At 40.9% G+C, this 19,511-nt stretch overlaps 2 protein-coding genes across 4 annotated transcripts; one reads left to right on the forward strand and one right to left on the reverse strand.

The window, feature by feature from the left end:
• The first annotated feature begins 226 nt into the window (after positions 1–226).
• On the forward strand, positions 227–14,665 carry LOC110987358 (uncharacterized). Of its 3 annotated transcripts, none has more exons than XM_022250061.2 (8): positions 227–401; positions 689–816; positions 1,823–1,981; positions 3,600–3,791; positions 4,355–4,573; positions 5,430–5,579; positions 6,041–6,088; positions 6,292–14,665. In XM_022250061.2, the coding sequence occupies exons 3-8, from the start codon at positions 1,855–1,857 to the stop codon at positions 10,419–10,421; spliced, it is 4,866 nt and encodes a 1,621-aa protein (XP_022105753.2). In that variant the 5' UTR covers positions 227–401; positions 689–816; positions 1,823–1,854; the 3' UTR covers positions 10,422–14,665. The 3 variants fall into 3 exon arrangements, with proteins under 3 accessions (XP_022105753.2, XP_022105735.2, XP_022105726.2); XM_022250043.2 differs by having other exon boundaries at positions 228–401; positions 1,828–1,981; positions 6,041–6,148; XM_022250034.2 differs by having other exon boundaries at positions 229–401; positions 6,041–6,148.
• Positions 13,388–19,347, reverse strand: LOC110987383 (uncharacterized). Its single transcript, XM_087136838.1, has 4 exons — positions 19,186–19,347; positions 16,421–16,507; positions 15,802–16,059; positions 13,388–15,226 (listed from the first exon to the last, which is right to left on the reverse strand). Exons 2-4 carry the CDS (start codon positions 16,479–16,481, stop codon positions 15,186–15,188), a joined length of 360 nt encoding a protein of 119 aa, XP_086992964.1. The 5' UTR covers positions 16,482–16,507; positions 19,186–19,347; the 3' UTR covers positions 13,388–15,185.
• Between the last annotated feature and the right edge of the window lie 164 nt (positions 19,348–19,511).

The raw sequence follows: 19,511 nt of genomic DNA on the forward strand, positions 1-19,511 counted from the left end.
GTTCGGGTATTTCACAGTATGGCAGTTTATTTACTGGCCTGCAACCTCCGTGAAAGTGGGAGAGCGCCCTCTGTTGGCTAACAAAAACCTTCAACAAAGACGCTGGCAAAAGAAGATAAATTCTGTTGGTTGACAGGACAAAAACGGACAAAAACGGAGCGGGGCCTAGCTAGCTCGGGGCCTCAAATGTCATTTTAACAGCCTAGGGTCTGAAAGCGTTTTCGATATCAGAGCTGGAGGCGAATGGACAATGATGATTGATGATTCAAAATGATTGTTTTTAACAGCGCCCTCTATAATTCATAAAAACAAAGGTACTGCGCTTGTGGACTGCGTGAAGAAAATGGATGCGGATGTGGAACTGGTTTCTTGCCAGTGCAATACCTGCTTAGCTGGAATAGGTTTGTACTTTACTGTCACATAATCCTCAACAAGCGATGTAGTGTTTCTGTAATATTGCACAGCAGTCATAGAGCAAGGCACACGATGTAGGCGCAGGAAATGTGATTTTGGGGATTCCCCCATTGTACTCCCTGAACTATTGATTGTAATGCAGAAAATTCTTCATTTTAATAACCCAGAAACAAGGCTGAACATGCTGAATGATTCATGTAGATCATGGTCTTTTTTACTCTTTTGTTATCAATCTGGTGTTTATTTAGGCCTGTATGTGTTTTCTTTGATGCAGGTCTTGTTCATGTACACTGTACTGTGTCACCTCAGCAGTGCACCAAAATTCCACCCATCGGGATATGAAATCTGAACCAACCAACGTTCTGCAGGAAACACTTTAAAATGAAACATGCAGATACTTAGGTAAAAGTATACGTAGATGTGCCTTGTAACATATTCACAAGTCCATCTTTCAAATGAGGAACCCTTGAAGGTTGCAGGTAATTGTGCCCCTGGCAAGGTTTTTAGCCAATGTGTGAGAATTGAGTGGTCTTAATTGGCATTAAAAACTTGCATTTCCAAAATTTGGACATCAAGAGGGCCTACATGGAGTCTGTTTCTCTTTTGCTTACATTGCCAGCATATGGATCTGGGCATCTACACCCAAGGATGTAACCCACAGGCATGATAGGCATGTCATACCTGGAAATCAATGAAACCTTTGGAGTTTTTTGGCACGGTTTAAGCCAACTTTTGTTGTTGATGGATGCAGCGTATTATTTACAAACCCCGTTGGTGTAAGCTGTGGACGAAGTGAGATTTGGATGGCTTTATCACTCTGTATTAGCGCCGACTTATTCCCCAAACCATTTCTGATTGTGAACAGCTCCTCCACCATGTATTCCGTCAAGGAACATGGCCTTGAAGAAAATATTGTAGAACCCCAGATACAGGTCCTGGCTTGATTGGGGACACGAGCAAACACAACTCATCAAGTAATTTCCTGATGTTTCCTTGTATTCATAATTAGCCATTACATGTATGTTGAAGGCTACATGTACATGTATGTTGACATGTTGTTATTTGTGTTTTTATTTGTTAATGTTCATCTCTTCAATCATGCTGGAGGCACTCCCAGGTGTGATAGCTATTATATTGGTCATAATGTACAAATGTTTGTGCTTTCGCAACTGATTTTGTATAATGGTTTGTTCATCAATAATCCGTGCTATATTAGTGCAAGTATGGCATAATAAACACCAGTAATGAGCATAATTAGTGCTTAGTTATGCACTGCTCAATTAAAACAAATCCAGAAATTGGACCATAACCAACATGGTGTCATTTGACTTTCACCAGAACGTTTTTGTTATACATGTTCATGTGTAACTTCATTATATTAAAATCGGATTTTACATTTTCTTGACAGAGAAGTCAGGTGAGGAGGGGAAAGGAGTGGAGATGCCTGCATCAAATGACCAAGACTCCCCCTCCGACTTGTCGGCTGAGGATGGAGGACAAGACAAGCCAGTATCTCATTATCTGTCATGTACAGCTGCTGATGTATCCAGTGAAGGCGGGAATCCTGGTAGTTATGTGTTGTAGCAAATAACAGTATATTCAGCAAATTAATTTGAAGTCTTTGCTGAGTCTAATAACTTGCAAGTGATCACTTGCAAGTCATCAGAGGCAAATTACAAACTGTCAAGGTACAAACTACATGTATTCACTTCAACTGTGACTTTTAAGCGCCCTGATGTCTTCATTCGCTGAGCTTCAGTTTTGCTTGGGTAAAAACTTAAGTAGATAAATTCACTTGCTGGGTTGATGGTAGGCCAGATCCTAAAATTATTGTGAAAATATCATCGACCACCTGTTATCATGGGTATCTTCACTGAAGATTTGGCCTTTGTAATGTGAACCTTTGCCCACACTGAAACAATCATCGTGAACTGCATGTATTTATACTGAGTTGATATTAAGAATCCTCATGCTGCAGGGCAAAGAACTATTTTGCCCTTAGTGCTTTAAAGAATAAATGGGGTAACGGATAGCTCTTATCATAAATATCCCATGGGAGCTATATGTACATCTGCTGGTACTTGTGTAATTTATTGACCCTCACCGACATGACAGAGGTGAAGTAGTGGCCACCATCTATTGCTGTATGCGTACTCCTGCTGTTCACTCACTACATAGCAAAATCCTGACGTTAGATATGTAACGTGAGTGACCCAGGCCCCTTAATTCACCATGTAATGTGAAAACCAATCAGCCTTGACAATTGGTGGCGAAATTAGGGACTTGGCGACTACAAGGTCACAGACTTTCCTTTGTGTTTACCAAACAGCGTATGCATTGCTTTGTAACTTTGCTTGAATTGGTGTTTGTTTGCAGTTGCACTGGGAGATACAACATTTACACGATTTATTCCTTGTTTCAAATGCAGCAACCAAAGCAATTATGTCTGATACATCTTTCCACAGATCACTTGACCCCCATAGGCATCAATTGGTGTCAGGTGGGGGGGACGTGCCCCCCCCCTTTTTCAAAACCTAATTGACAATGTATACCTTGCAAAAGTCTTTGTTAAAAAAACTGGCTAAAGTAGCCAGAACTTGTCTCAGATCACACCACAGAGCATCTATTTGGACCCCATGCCACTCAGGGCTTCTCACTTTGTGCTCACATTCACTCTGATCAGGGCCATGTTCCCCGCCCCCACACTTTTCAAAATGGATTGATGCCTTTGCTTGACCAAAATTATAACCATTTAGGATAACTTCCAATATTGTTCATGTGCATGGCTTATAAAGAACAGAGACTGTACCTGTAAGTTTTGACTATTTGAATGGGAGCTATATGAGATCTGTCAGGCATTTCTTTAAAAGCAGATCCTGTTAATCAAATTGTTTTTGTGACTTTGTTCAGTACATGTAGGAAGACATTGCTTTTCAATGTTGCAAAGGTTACAGTGTATGACTCCTGGTATAACTCCAGTCCATCATAAAGATTTGCTCTGGGATAGATCTACACATGAAAGCCCTCAAGGAAAACAGAAATGAATGAAAGCAGAAACAGTTTATGCATGTACAGCTTCGAGCAGAGGTGTGCCTACTCTTTGGTTTCGTGACAGGGATGACTTATAAATATCAGGCATACGTGCTGTTGAGATTTTCAAAATATTCTCTGTCTGTGCCTTGCAGCCCAGTCTGCACAAAAGCCATCCAGAATGCAATCAGTACTCTCCAGACTGTTTTGGAGGAGCAAGCAACGTGACAAAGGCCCCAGCTCCATTGGACAGCAGTGTCAGAGAGATGAGATGACATCCCAAGTGCTAGCTGAAGTCCCAAGCAGACCCTCACCAAGACATCATCAGGCACCAGAAATTTTGCAAGGTAATGATTGAGTTAACAGTCTCTCATTTTGAAACAAGAAAACAACATTAGTCAATTGTTTGGTGGATTAGATTAGAGCTGTGGGTCAAAGTTCCTTCACAGTTTACTGTCATCAGTGTACCACAAACAGTTCATCAGGAAAGGCAGTGAAGGCAGTGTCAGGTTTAGTCTTTAGAGGAAAGTCATAAAGATTTCACCCAGTCTTACAGTTCTGTGTGATCAAGTGGGTGCTAACAAGGGGGGTCCAGTTAGGTTTGCAAAAGGCCAAATGCTGTGGATGTTATGTGTCTTTCTTGAAAGTTAGTTGACTACTCTTTCTTAAAAGTTAGTTGACTTGTCTCAAGCAATGGCTTCATCTTTAACTGGCCGAGTAAATATCTCTAGCCCTTGCATTTTGAAATTAGAAAACTCCCACTTGTGGCAAAGCTTTGACTCAGACTGAGCCAGAATCGCATAAGTCGGGGAACATAAACATCAGGTAAAGCCGAAGATGGGAATAGGGCTGTTTGAGAATAAGCTAGCTACTCAGTGAGTCATTTTGAAAGCCTGATGTTGATCTGCAGTTTTGCCTTCAGCCAAAAAGAAGCCCTCGTCCAGATTACAGTCAGTTCTGCGCAAGGTCAACAGGAAGAAAAAGGATTGTGAAGGAATGCCCGGGGTCTGCGTTGAACAAAGCTCTGGACAGAGGGCAGTACAATCTAATAAGCATGATCAGCCCTCAGATGGAGAGGAGAAGGTTGACCTGTCAACACAACAAGTGCTGACAAAGGGTTCTCATCCAGGTACAGTTTGACTTGATTCTTTTTGGAATGTAAAAGAGTTTGAATGCAAGATTTTATCCAGCGTGGTGTCCAGGTGTCTTTGAACATCCATTAGACTCTGGTTGCCGTTTATCATTTTCGTGTTGTTGACAGTACTGTGATCATCCACGGAAGGGAACTGTGCTTGTACTTTATAGTGTTCCCTTTGCCATTTTGTGTCTAAATAAACTTGTGACCGAATTTTCGAAGTCTTGTTCCAAACCAGAGAAAGTTTTATTTGTCTTTTGCAACATTGTCTACCAATAATATTGTCAGATGAAAGGAAGGATTTCCTGACTTGATGCCTTCATGTTTCATGATTCCAGTTATAACAGCATTGGAATATGCATACTTAGCTGGTATCAGTGTCGCAGTCGAGTCCATCAAAAGTCCCCACAATCATCCAGTCCTAAGCCAAGTCAGCAGCCGTTAAGTGAAATTTGACCAATCACAAGCATTTCTTTGTCACTGTTCACCCTGCTCTCTGTGACTGGTCTTGTGAAAAGCTTGTGACTGGTCTGTGAAGGAACTTGCATGTAATTTGTTTATGCATAAAGATCTGAAGGTAGCTCTTTTGTCAAGTCCATCCCATGTCATTTAGTGTATTAAGCCATGTCACAAGCTATTTAAATGAACTTTAAGGAAAGCATTCCCCGAGCAGTGTTCACCCTGTTACTCATGACTGATCTTGTGAAAGGACTGGATTTGTTGAAGAACTTTTGTCATAGACTTGACTACTGCAGAAATATGAACCAATTGAGCGTACACACTTGCGACTTCTTTGAATTATTTAGTATTAATGTAAGTTCATTAATCCCTCTCTTTTTTGGGCATCAAGTCGAGCCAGACAGAGCTGCTGTCGTTCATTTCTCCCCGCGAAGTGCTTGTCATGTTGAGACTCTCAACGTCACTGGTGATGAGAATCCTTGTTTCTTTGGACCAATGTATGGGCCGACGTTCAACCTCACAGTTGTCTCTGCGCCAAAAGGTATTAATGATGAACACCAAATGTCTACCTTGGCAAGACTTCTTAGCCAAGTCAAGCCACGGTAACTGGCGATCAGCGTACATATGGACTGCTGACATTTGCATTATACTACTTCACATTCCCAAGCCACTGGCAGTGAACATACAATGTTATATTACCCCTGACTTGTTTTAAACATGCACACATATTCCAGGAAGTTGGGACAGGTTGATATCACTGCAAATATTGCTCCATGATGGCACCCAAGTGTGTTCCAAAATTTGGCTGAAGTGAGAACTATCATAAAAATTTTGCCCAAATGATTTCAACGAGTTAGTTTTTGTGGTGTTTGGCAATGTGTCCTGCCTTTTTTTCATAATCAAAACTGTGGGCCAAAATAATGCTTCCTTTAAGTGGTTAGTTCTCCACATGGCCCTAGTCTCAGGGAACAATGTCATTTGTGTTCTTGTGTTAACTTGCAGACCAAGGAGAAGACAAACGGGAAATACACTCTCATGATGCTGTCTTTGGTAAGTTACCAATCTCACCGGAGGACACCAATAGACGGAGTAGTAAAATTCAAACATCAGGTAAATTTGCTTTTAAACGCTTTGTGTTACTGATTTCAAAAGACAGTGTTCTTATGTCCTCATTGGTATTTTCCAATAGTCACTTCAAATGCTCCTATGTGTTCTTGCCTCCGATTTGAAGGACTTTCCTCATTTTATTACAGCGGAAATGCCAGTTGCAAGCAGTAATTCTGACAGACAGCCTGGCCCATATGAAGAACTCAGTGCCACCAGGAAGCTTCAAGAGGCTACACTTGCTGAAGCTGCTGCTGATCTTTGTGAGAAAGCGTTGCAATCCCGGTACACCACCACAGGGAGTTATGTGCAAATCATCCCGTGGCTTGAAGATGACACAAAACATATCATGGATATCTATACAGGCCTGCAGGTTGTAGGTGATTATATCAAAGGGAAGCTCAAGTCATATAAGGGAATTTTCCTTGTTGAAACCAGGGAGGGTAATGTTATCAAGCGGATCATTTTGGATGGTCTAGCTGGTGTTGGGAAGTCAACCTTAATTGACAAAGTAACGTATGACTGGGCCATGAAATGTGTCAGTGTGTTGCTTAAGTACAAACTTGTGTTTGCTCTGAAAATGCACTCTCTTGAGCAAAGCTCTGAGCTTGTTGATGCAGTCTTTGCACAACTGTTGGACCGAGACACCCCCATTGATAAGTGTGCTTTAAAGTCCTTCATCAACACCAATCCTGAGAAGGTACTCATTCTCTTGGATGGTTTCGATGAATTTACGACCACCGACCTGAATGAGTCTACGTTTGGCTCCATCCTCAAAATCCTGAATCGAAAGGAGTGTAGAGATTGCTGTGTGGTGGTGACAACCCGCTCCTCTCACTTAAGCAAACTGGTGAACAAGTTGTTGGTTCAGAAGCCTTTCACCCACGTCCGAGTCCTAGGGTTCAGTGCAGAAGATGTTAATGATTATATAAGCAAGTTCTACTCCAAGGAGCCTGAGAAAGCTCAGCGGCTTTGTGAGAGAATTCAGTCTTCTGATGTGTTGCGTGATCTGGCCAGGAGCCCCATGCTGCTTCTTGTGATGTGTGTTTTATGGAGAGAAGATTCTTCTCTCCCAGACACAATGTATCGTCTGTACAGTGAGGTACTGAGATACATGTTCAAGCGGAAAGCTGGCATTTCAAATGATGAAGTGTCTAAGGTTGTCATTGAACTTGGGAAAATTGCTTTTCATGGTCTCATATCTCCAGTGCAGCTGCTTTCATTTGAGCAGAGCGAGTTTGTGAATAGTACATTAAATACAGCATTAAGAGTAGGTCTTGTCACCAGTCAGAGGGTTATGAAGGGTTTGGACACACTTGACAGCATTCAGTTTATGCATATGACATTCCAAGAGTTCAGCGCAGCCAAATATTTTCAGAGCTTGTTAAAAACCAGCCCTGAAGAATTTCAGAAGATACTGAAACAACTTGAGAATGCAATCAAGAACCATCCAGCTGGTTTTGAGTATCTACTGCGCTTTTGTTGTGGTGACAGCCAGGGATGCACTGCTCAAATCTTGAAAATGCTGCAGAATACATTTAGCAACTCGGCATTAAAACTGGCCCTGATGTGCTTCTTTGAGAGTCAGTCAAAGAGTATACCTTCCCAAGACCTTGTGAGTGCAGTGCTGTCGAGTGCAGTACACATTGAAGACTGCAACAGTGATAGTCTGAATTCGCATATGTGGTTTGTCAAACAGGTCATGGAACAGCCAGAGGGACATGCCAATGCCAAGCTTGCCAGCGTAGCAGAATTGGCTGTATGCAGATGTAACCTGCAGAGATGGGATACATCTCTCACACACTGTTTGAAGGGATTGAGTAATTTATCCATCTTAGTGCTTAAAGAATGCTCTCTCTCTGTCATAAATATGCAACATATTGCAGCATCGATTGGCAAGTTAGTCAACCTGACCTTGCTAGACCTGTCAGGTAATGAATGTTTAGGTGGCTCAGTACCATCTTGGGTCTTGCACCTACACGTTCTAAAAAGGCTGGAGAAGCTGAATTTGGAAGATTGTCATTTAAATAGGAAAGACGTTCGAAGCCTGGCTGTGTCAGTTGGACATATCGGCAGTCTTCACGATTGTTCTGTCCAAACTGACGTTCATCGTCGTTCCCCAGCGGATGACCTTGTTTGGCCTACCAACCGCCTAGTGAGTGAGACTGAAAAAGAAACAAGTAGGAAACGTGGTATAAGGCTAGATATAACTGAGTGTTCGTTGACTGGTTCAGACATGGCAGAAATAATGGAGGCTTTGACCAGACGAAAAGACCTAGTTGAGTTGGTCCTAAGTAGAAATAATGGTTTGGGTGGTTCAGCAACTCTCTGGTTTAATCCTCTCATGCATCTGAAGAGTCTCCAAGAGTTGGTCTTGAGTAACTGCTTGCTGAAAGACAGTGACATTGAATACATTGCAGTATCGTTGAGTGGAATGCCTTTAGTGGCAAAACTGGATCTGTCACAGAACAGCTTGGGTGGATTGGGTGGTTCCTGGGCCTCTCACTTTCAGATCATGAAGCACTTGCAGAAGCTGAGCCTTAAGTACTGTTCACTTACTGGTGAAGATGCAAAGTTGCTAGCAATTTCGCTCAGTTGTCTGGCTAACCTTACCAAGTTGGACCTCTCTTTCAACGAGTCTCTGGGTGGCTCGGCTGGAGTCTGGGCTCCTTGCCTTGACCAGATGAGGTCACTTCAAAAGCTATACTTACGCCAGTGTGCTTTGTCAAGCAAGGATGTAAAATACATTGCCATGTCCCTGAGCAGTATGGCCAGCTGCAAGGACTTGAACCTCTCCAGCAATGAACTGCTGAGTGACTCGGCAGGCAACTGGTCCCCTCACCTGAGGCGCATGCATCATCTTAAGAACCTGATATTGCTAGGTTGCAATCTGAATAAACAGGATTTGAGGCATCTTGCTACATCATTCAGCTACATGCCGAATCTGGTTAACTGTTTGGTTAAGAGTGCTTACTTGAGCGGGCGATTTCTGGTTGAACCTACTAAAACTGGTGTCAGGCTTGACCTTAGTCAGCGCTCTTTAACGGGCAAAGATCTAGCCTTCATCCTTGAAGCAGTGAGCAACAGGAATGACCTTGTGGAGTTTATCCTCAGTGGAAATGTCGCAGTTAGTGGCTCAGCAGCACTATGGTCGCCATACTTAAAGCAGTTAAGACGACTAGAACGATTGGAATTACATCACTGCTCCTTGCAGCCCAAAGACATCGAACACATTGCTCTGATGCTTGAGGATATGACATCTTTGACCAAGCTGGACTTGTCCCTGAATGACACCTTAGGTGGTTCAGGCAAACTGTGGGCACCCCAACTGAAGCTCATGAAGCATCTACAAATGTTGGACTTGAGTTCATGTGATTTAACAGGGGTTGACATGAAGACTATTTCTGTGTCACTGTGTGATCTGCCAAATCTCAAAGGGTTGAAAGTCTCCGATAATGATTCTCTGGGTGGCACAGCATCATTGTGGTCCGTCCCTTTGCAGTCCTTGAACCATCTTGAGATGCTGGAATTTGATGAGTGCAATATCAAAAGGCAGGAATTCAAGTATGTTGCTGCATCAATCGGTCTTCTGAGAAACCTTGTAAACTGCTCTGTCCGAAGCAATTACATGGGCAGCAGGTTCCAGTTTTCAATTCAGCCCGTCAGTTCTGGGATACATGTGTACCTGAGTGACTATTCACTGACGGGCACAAATCTAGCAGATATTTTGGAGGGCTTGAGTTCTAGGTCTAGTGACCTGGTCGAATTAAGCCTTGTTGGTAATGATGCACTGGCAAACTCGGCATCTCTGTGGTCCTCCCATCTGAAACAGTTGAAGAACCTCCAAGTGTTGGTACTGAATCGGTGCTCAATGCTCGGATCAGATGTGGAACAAATTACTCTAACTTTGAGTAGCATGCCCTCACTTCGTGCATTGGAGCTGTCAGGGAATATGGCATTGGGCGGTGCCTGCAATGTGTGGGCGCCTTTTTTGCACCACGTGAAGCATATTCAGGAGCTGCACCTAAGCTGTTGCTCACTGATGCCCAGTGATATGAAGCACATTGCCGAGGCATGCAGCGTGATGCCTGCCCTCTCCGAATTAGATCTTACCGGCAATGAGGCGCTGAGTGGCTCTGCAGCATTGTGGGCGCCACACCTGAAGCAGATGAAGCATCTTTGTAATCTTCGATTCCAGGAGTGCCTTCTAACGGGGGAGGATAAGCAGCATATCGCTAGGTGCCTGTCTCTGAACGAATCAGCCAGCTGCTTTATTTAACACGTTCAGGAATGTAGTACTTATTATTGATGACACAAAGATGGGTTTGTCTCGCCCGTGACTCGTTGAAATCAGTGTAGTATTTCCTTGAATTTTGTACTGACACATCGAGTTTGTCCGTGACTACGTCATTCTGGACACATTTATCATTTCATCAGTTCTGCTACCTTAGAGGCAGCTGAGCAATTGTGGTATATAAGTAGTGTATCTCACAGTATGACATGTTCTGTCACACTGTGGACAGCTCATAATAAGTATTCTTCACTTTAGTACATCACTCTGAGATCTTAGGTCTTAGACTGGTAGCACATTCCACTTTTCACACCACGTTGTGGTTAAGTGACATCTTGAGTTAGACAGTCACGAAACGACTACCTGGTTTTGTTATATATCAGCGGGTATTTTTTTTTATTTACACCGTAGTCTAGGGTTTTTGCTCTGGTAGTGCTGATTCGCGCTTGAAAAAGACTAATGCTGACAGAACCAGTCAGAGAGAGCGCGCGAAAACACGAAACGATGGTGCCCGTACTACAACAAATAAATATCTGTATTTAGTCCCGAAAGTTGATACTTCAGAGGTGATAGACCGATGGATTCTATTGGGGCGATTCCTCTTCCTCTGATGGTCAAGTTTTTCTTTGATTTATGTGAAAAAGTAGAAGTTATATCACTACTGTGATCGCTGGCTTGATGAGCTAGGGTAGCCAACCGCATGCCTTGTTTTTTAGCATTAGTTTTTTCGGGGGGAGGGGATAAAATACAAGTGCGATGTGCAGACGGGTTATGGCTTTGCAGCAAATTGCGTCAATAATGCTTCATATACCTATGGTAAAAGTCTCCCAATATCAAAAATTATTACTGTTAGCTGCAGTGCACTGTATAGCACAGCAAAGAATGATATCAAAAATTCGAATCCTTGGTGCGCCACTGCCTGTATGCATTTGAAGCATGGAAGAAGGGAAACCGTTGAAAGACTCAATAAAACTTTTACTCATTATGAGCTTAGTATTTCGGTCGTGAAGTTACGTTTGGTTCACGTTTTGCATTGCGTAGGCCTACCATGATTCCTAGTGGAGCTCTCACATAACATTTAGCAGCATCTGAAGCCTTGCAATAACGAGACGTCTTCCAGTTTTTAGTGACATGCAGTGAAACCCTTTAGACTGTCTTAACAATTATGTCATATTTCCGCCACCACGTTAAATCCTATGCGCTTGTGTATACATACTCAGCACTAGTCTCTTTTCATGCGCAAATTGGTACCACCACCCTAGGCTGCGGTGAAGATGAAAAATACGCCAGCAGGTAGTACTGTTCCATGATACTCAAAGGTTGAGCAACATCTTTGCTTCTGAGTGTCTGTGCAGCGCTTGGTTTAGTCAGATCTTGGCCTGTGTAGGCCTATAGTATCATTTATGTGTACATAGATTATGTACAAATTCACTCCGAAATGAATCAACATTCGTATTGGACAGTGCACTGTCCAACATGACCGTTGATTCCTTTGGGACATGTATTTTCCTTTCAGTACACCATTGAAAACTGTTACTTTCCGTGAAGTATGTGCTTACTGTGATGGTGTGTCTCGTGCTAAAGACCCATTGTTGATTTTTTAAACATGTATGTGCAATATAAGTTCTGTTTGCTCTTATTTAGCTGTGAACATTCATTGTGGTTTTATGTGCAGATGTCAAACCTAAGCAGCTCAAATGAGGAAAATCTATTAGTTTTATATTGTGTTCGGACAAAGAAGATTGTCATTTCGATTTTTTCTTTCAAATTGTGAAGTTCTTTAAATTTGATTGTAAACTTACAACTTGTGTTGGTATTTTTGTAAGTGAAACCTTTTATGTGATATACATTAATCATGCGTTTTAATGAACCTGTGAGTGTAAACCATGCATGCGGGAGATATTGAGTACTACGCGTATTGTGTCTCATGAAAGTATGTTTTGAATCAATTAATACTGCCAGAAAGTATTTTAAAGCGGAACGAGGGGTGCCTAGAAGTAACTGTATCGAAATTGCAACATTGAACAACACCCAATGGGACAATTAGATCTGGCCAAGTCTTGTGCAGCTGTATCATATCTTGTGTAGGATTTTGCACCGTCATCACCAGTGTTTGGCCTAGGAAAGAATTAGCTGATGTAACAATTTACACGGTCCTTCTCCTGACCAATCACACCTTGTTGAATCTAGCTTTAGAATCTTAGGTGTACATCGACAAAATGAAAATTGAAAGACGAGTAGAAAAACAAGGTGTACAAGACATCATAATGTGTACACCTCCAGTTTCAAAAATTTTGTTTGCAATGTAAACGATGCGTTAAACATGTCAAGGTAAGGCCTTGTTTTACCTTAATTGTTATGAAAACGTTGCCAAGTTTGCCAACTAGTGAGTTGCCCTTTGGAAAGACAGAAGGGACCATTCACCTAAATTCATAAATACCCCAGACAGTCTCCCTATTCAACATCATGCAACTTGACCGCGTATCAACATTTTGATAATGCCCGGCCGCTGAGAATGATATAGTAATACCCGCTGCAAAAATCACGCGCTGGCACCTGGATACGAGACAATTTAAATCGATTCTGATTGGTCAAGAGTCTGCGTGCACGTGGCTTGCCACACGTATTCCTAGTCCATACATGTTTAAGGTACGTCGTCATTTAAATATTGCCATCTAATATTTTATCTTTTTTATTATTAAAGATAGAATTCAACACTCAGGATTTTTACGAAGAAATGTGTACAGATATATGACAAATTTGAAACCTTAATTTGTACAGATGTATTACATCATGTGTTGGCTATGAATATGCGATGTGCGATGCAAAGGTGTACAGTGGTTTTAATGAGATAGGGGAAACACTGTCAAATATATCGATTTTTAAAATTGAAGACCTAGTAAGATATACTCCCACAGAAGTATTTATCAGTGAAACATTTTACACAAAGTATGTGCGCTAACTCTACTTACTGATCTTTATTTGTGCCAATTTGTAAATGTCAAGTATAGGTAACTTATAAACTCAAGCAAATGCTGCCTGTTCTCAGATATTATGTACTTATGACAAATTTGAACCGAAATGCCGTTGAGGTACTTATTACATTCATGTTGCAGGTTTGCCATGTTGTTTCGTCCGCCATAATTAGTGACAATAGTCGTAGTTCAGTCGTCGTACTCCTACATGTACTCTAAATTACTGTTGGACAATATCTGCGAAGGAAGTGACATGGTTTGAAATAATAAAGTACTTTTCTAAAGAGGGTAATTCTTTCTGCAATTCGGTGCTTACAGTTTTAAATAACCTGCCAAATATTTCTGATTTTATGAATTTTGAGACTAACTTGATAATGCTAATTATAATTTTATTTGTAACTGGAACCTCAGATGATTCACTACTCTTAATACTACGTTTATACGCTTTTTTGCTTTACTATATTTAAATGAGCAACCTAATTTTTCATTAAAGACCTACTTTGAGACATCAGATCCTACTGGCATGGTAGGGAAACCTTTTTAAGCCAGGGCTTTTGGTTTCTGTCAAAAAATGGCACGAGCAGTATTTTTATATTGCAATACAATTTTACCAATGCTGAACATCAAAATATTTCCACGGACTTATTAATACAAGTATATCGCGGTGAGAATTCACAACTTGCACTGCGCAACCTCCCGTTTTATCTACAATACCCCACGTAATCTGTAGTAGTTTATATTTTCTGAAAAAAAATACTTCTACATGGCGGTGCTGTCCAATTGTCACATTGTAAAGAATTGACAACTACATGTATACACCTGCTGTACAGAGATTGTAAGTTCATTTCAATTATAACAGAGTACTGGTAAACTGTTTTGAGTCGTGAAGATGCTAAGTTTAATGTCGGATGCTTTACCCTTCACCGACGTGTATTTGTTATTGTGTAAACACTGTAACCATCTTAACCATCACCCGTTGCTCTTCAGATTCGAACCGGCCCACCAGTACCGGCAGGCTCAGTTATTTCCAGCTAAGTCTATCGCAGCGCCAGTATGTCTACCCCTCCTCATCAACTGTAGTTATGAAAGAGGACTTTGGCAATATTTCCAGTTTCACTAATGCTTGAATCAATGGCCGAAAATGTCAGATGCTTGATAGGTCCTCTCCATTCTGCAGCTGTTATTAAAAAACAACTGGGGCATAACAATTAGTAAAAAGAATAAGAGAATAAATATGTGTTTGTCTGAAACAGGTAATGTTTGAGACTTGTGCGTTCACTTCTTGAATAAGGATGTGCAAGAGAAGTGGGCCATTTTCTTCCAACATTGGATACAAGTATTTCGCTTGACTATTGGAAAAAATCGAAACACTTGGTTTTTGGTGCAAGAAACATATTCTATTATTGTTGGGTAAATGACTCAAGTTGGACACAAATCATGCAAGAATCGTTGCGGGTGGGCAGTAAAATCTCAGCCGACACTGTTTTTTCCCACCTATGTTGTTAAAAGATTTAAAAAAAAACAACCTTGTCCGGGACGTATGGGACGGCAACTCTGTCGAGGATTTAGAGAGGGTACTGATATCAGCATACTTTAATGTAAAATTTGAAGGAGAAAGTTTGCAATGAGTCTACTGTCTAAATTAGAATTTTCATGGGATTGCACAAAATCTAACGATCTGTCACTAAGAAGATACGTGTAAAAAAATCACTTACATATTAAAAAGACTACTTCTACTAGACCTCTATGAGACTAATGAAGTGGCAACTGTAGTAGTCTACTTGAAATCACCCTCGTCCTCAGCTGCTTTCTCCAGTTCTATGAATGAAGAAAAAAAGCGAAATCGGCACTGTTATGTTTTTTACAGTCTGACTGAAGGCCGGTTCATACTTCACGCGAAAGCGAAGTAAACTTGAAGTCACGACGAATTGTAGCTAAATTTCGATTGAGTTTTAATGTGATCAATATGTACGAATTTGCAATGCTAATATTTTATTTGAAGTCACAAATACCCGTTTAAGTTCGCTTTCGCGCCAAGTTCTCAATGTTTTTTCATGGTAACGCAGAGCTTTTTTGAGTCCGGGGCAAAATGGGAATAGTTTTCTAAAAAAGATTGACAATGTTTATCTTTGAAGGAATCGTGTCAAAGAGAGGTCGGAATACAATTTCTAAAGCGTTAGCACTTTCAATTTCATAAAATATTGCTGAAATAACAAATATCGGCTGGATACCTCCACTTTGCTATCGAAGGCTATACAATCATGGATTTTACTATCATTCCCACCGAATTTCTGGGGAACTGCCAAACAGAAAATACTACGGCTTGAGAAGAAACTAACTGCTAACGAAGGATCAGGTCGCAATGCTTCCGACGAGAGAGGGAAAACGCTTACTGATGCATAAGTTGTTGCGACCAATTGCTCTAAGTCCCCCAAGTAGCCCACCAAGCACGTCGCCCTTTGCATTGCGTTTGATGTATTCCGCCAGCATGCTCCTTGTCTCCTCCCGTTTATCATCTTTGTTATTCATCTTGAAGATTTGCAGTTCACCGTCCTCGAATCCCAGCACCAAGCCTAAATCCCATCCATCTCTACCCAAATCGGTTGCAAGCTTCCGCAGGCTTTCACCTTTCAGGTAATTTGGGATTCCATCTACAGTGGAGAATAAAATGCCATTTTAAACATCATAGGAACGCGAATATCAGATGAACATTTAAAAAAAACCTTCAGTAAATACCTACACAAGTGGTAGAGGTATTTCCTTTTTATTACCCTGTAACCCCCCCCAAAAAAATAAATAAATAAATTTATGTATATAATTGATCAGCTAAAGTAAATAAGTAAACTGATAAACGGTGCAAAAATTGGATATGAAGCACATGAAGTACCAAAAATCACTAAGGCCACAAAACGAGTGCAATAGCTATAGATGCTTCCAACAACACTGCAATAATCAAAATATATTTTGTTCTTTAGGGCAGTCATCTAAGATGTCATGTATAAACTAACTTGCCTTGCTGGGATACATTGGTTCCTTGGGAAGAGCTAGCTGCACCACACTGTTTGCTCGTCATGTCTCGGTTTGTAAGACGGACTGAACCTTATGGGTTAAAATAATACTTTTTCTGACACGGTTGTTTCAAATTTGTGGAAATATATGAATATTAATAACCCTGCATAATGTGTACAGCGCAGCCGCGCTGAGGATGTCTGCCCATGCAGGCAATTTATGGAGTAAACATGCAACCATGACGTAGTCCTCACAAGCTATCCGCCTCCGTGTTCCACCTTTATTGCACTATTCCAATAATACTTACCCTTTGATAATCTGAAACGGCTGATCTCATCCAAACCGGAGTTATAAAACAGAAGCAACCAAGTTTACAGTTACACAGAAAGCAGCAGTCTACTTAGTGTAATGATAAAAAGCCTTAACGGTAACCTTGGGGAACAAAACTAGCGGTGCAATTTTGTTGTTTATTTCTAGTGGACTCTTAAAACTATTTTTAAGAACTAATTACAGTATTTGGTAGGTACGTTTAAAAGCGAAAATACATGTTCAATTGCCAAACGTCAACTTCAATTGCTAAACAACTATCCAAGTATCCATCCACACTATAAACGTAATCAGTACTTAAGTAAAACACATTTACAAACTGAAAACCAGACAGTGTTTAGAAAAGTGTTGACTGCTAAGCACAGGTTTTGCACAAAAATAATTTTTGATGGCAGGCCGAGAAATGACGAGGCTGAAAACGGTTTCTCACGTGACGTCACTTGACGGGCAAAGACATTTCAGGAAGCGTGCGTTTGTCGAATCTTTGTCCTTCAATTAGCAACGTCATGTACGCAAGAATGCTGAGAGACCTCAAAGGTGGGCTGACCGTCAAAATTAAAAAGTTACTAAAAACCTCTTGTTAAATACTGCAATGCACGCACGCACGCGTTTGCTATGGCACATTTCACCAACTGAAGTTCATTTATTTCCTCTCCTTGTAAGGGCGCGATTAGGTCTTGTACCTTAATGATAAAAATGACAACTAGAGGTGGTGTTTGTGAACAAACACATAGCTGTTCCCAAAATGTTTTTTATTGTCTTTTAAAGCATATCAACGAGTATCATAAGTTTGCAATGAATTGGATTACAAATAATTGCCAAAGTGGCATATATAACGAAAAACCAATTATCACTGCAATTGAACGTATGGTGCATGAGATATGACAATTTGTGTGTTAAAATACAAGTTCCGGTCAAACCGAAAGTAGAGGTCACATGAGGTCAAGATATCAATTATCATTTATAACCCCTCCCTGAGTACGTGCATACAAAATTTGAGTTAAATCAAGTTTTTAGACTGTAACGAATGAACATTTGAATTGAGGTCAAGTGACCCCCTGATGACGTCACGATTACAAAAAAAATTAGGGGAACGTCTTTTGTTAATTACTCTACCAAGTTTTAAATTGATCTGACTGAAAGAAATTGCCAAAGTGCCCCTTAGGAAAAAGTAGCAGAAAAAGAAAAAAAAGGAAAAAAACCTTAAACAATTACAAAAGCTGTTCCAAATTGAGATTTGGGAACAGCTGAAAAAAACTTCAACGATTACAATACTGTAATTGCAACACTGGCCAAAAAAGCATGGTGAAAGGGCTTTTTAAAATCTACCATGAAAGCGATGTCTGGACATTGCTCATAATCATCCCAATGTTTATAGATATTGGAATGATGATTAAGGTGTCGTCTTCAGATGCACCAAACATCTTTCACTTTCTTCACACTCTTGTTTTGGGGGATTTATAACACCATCCACGTGACAGAGGCAAAAATCACCATTTTCATTTGCAAAGTACTGCCTCGTAAACTTAACCTCAGTACAAGCCGTAATATCTATGACATCGGGAAATTCGAATTTCCATTACAATCCACTCAGATTGCAGACGTCTTCTCTTTCTGCCAAATTTAATAGCTACCCCAACAAAACTCACATAATATTGCGTGGGTGACACACAGCGCGTGAGTCACTCAAAGTGTAACATACTTTACTTAAACAGGAAAAAATGGTATGTTTGGCGCAACTCCTGGAATTTCGTCCTGGAGCCGCCATCTTTTAAATCGGGAAAAAATTGTGGGTGTACATTAGGTGCATTGTGCAACAGAGTCCGACAGGTTATTTACGTGTGTCATGAATTTCTGTGTGTGTAACGCACCAACTACACATGAGATGCAGCATTGTGACGTCATGGTAATTCCCATTTTGAAGTCCGGAAAGTCCGGAAGTTGGACCCCAAATGCCGTTTTTTCCGTATAAAACTGTAGGCCTATTCCAATATTAAGTGAATCTTTTAACTGCTTCCGAATTTTATCCTTGCAAGATTTAAGATGAGTTTTGTCAGGGTCAAAATCAAATCTAAACAGAAAGAAGGACTTACACCCATACATTACATCTGAAATTTGAGCAGATTATACAGCAAAGGGCATATTCTTGGCCCAAGCCATAAACGCAAATATCCCTATGTTAAGGGCCCGTTTGTTTGCGCATTGGTTCATTTATACCAAAACAAGCCAAATGGATGGAGTGAACCAGCTCCAATTGCGACCACTGGTTGAGATCCAGATCCGTGTGATGACAAACAGGCCCAATATATCAGGGCTTGAGTTTCTCAAGCTATTAAACCAAACTGCACGGAGTGTTGCTGTGTCACCTTCACTCCCAAATGTAGCTACGAGTGTACAAAAACGACCGGTGTGCATGAAATAAGGAAATAAATTTAGTCTACCTGTAACACCTTTGCCTGTTTGTCCGTGAGATCAAAATGACTTTGAAATTATTCCAGCTACACTTAATACCATGCTTAATACCAACTAACTCATCATGGCCGGCAAACTGCTATTTTTAGTACACATCGTAACAGGGACTTTCCACTTGATCTGAGGGCGCTGTTGTTATATGCTGGATCAGGGATCATATTTCTGTTTGATATATAAACGCTAAAAAATCGTTGCACACAGCGGTGTGTTCGCCTATCTGTACTAACTAGTCAAAAAGGTGCAAAGGAAAATGCACCAAGGTCAGAAATCATGTAACCTCCTTGCATGGAAATAG

The sequence above is a fragment of the Acanthaster planci genome, linkage group LG05 (assembly GCF_054643075.1).
Source record: "Acanthaster planci isolate LZ-2023a linkage group LG05, COTS_SCS, whole genome shotgun sequence".
In the NCBI taxonomy this organism is placed as follows: domain Eukaryota; kingdom Metazoa; phylum Echinodermata; class Asteroidea; order Valvatida; family Acanthasteridae; genus Acanthaster; species Acanthaster planci.

What these genes read in the sequence shown, in the direction of transcription:
- LOC110987358 (XM_022250043.2), top strand. Translation starts at nt 1,855, where the DNA reads ATGCCTGCATCAAATGACCAAGACTCCCCCTCCGACTTGTCGGCTGAG. An exon ending in GACAAAGGGTTCTCATCCAG is followed by an intron (nt 4,574 to 5,429) that starts GTACAGTTTGAC and finishes TTGGGCATCAAG; the next exon opens with TCGAGCCAGACAGAGCTGCT. An exon ending in TAGTAAAATTCAAACATCAG is followed by an intron (nt 6,149 to 6,291) that starts GTAAATTTGCTT and finishes ATTTTATTACAG; the next exon opens with CGGAAATGCCAGTTGCAAGC.
- LOC110987383 (XM_087136838.1), bottom strand. Translation starts at nt 16,481, where the DNA reads ATGACGAGCAAACAGTGTGGTGCAGCTAGCTCTTCCCAAGGAACCAAT. An exon ending in AACCAATGTATCCCAGCAAG is followed by an intron (nt 16,060 to 16,420) that starts GCAAGTTAGTTT and finishes TCTCCACTGTAG; the next exon opens with ATGGAATCCCAAATTACCTG. An exon ending in TCGCAACAACTTATGCATCA is followed by an intron (nt 15,227 to 15,801) that starts GTAAGCGTTTTC and finishes CTTCATTCATAG; the next exon opens with AACTGGAGAAAGCAGCTGAG.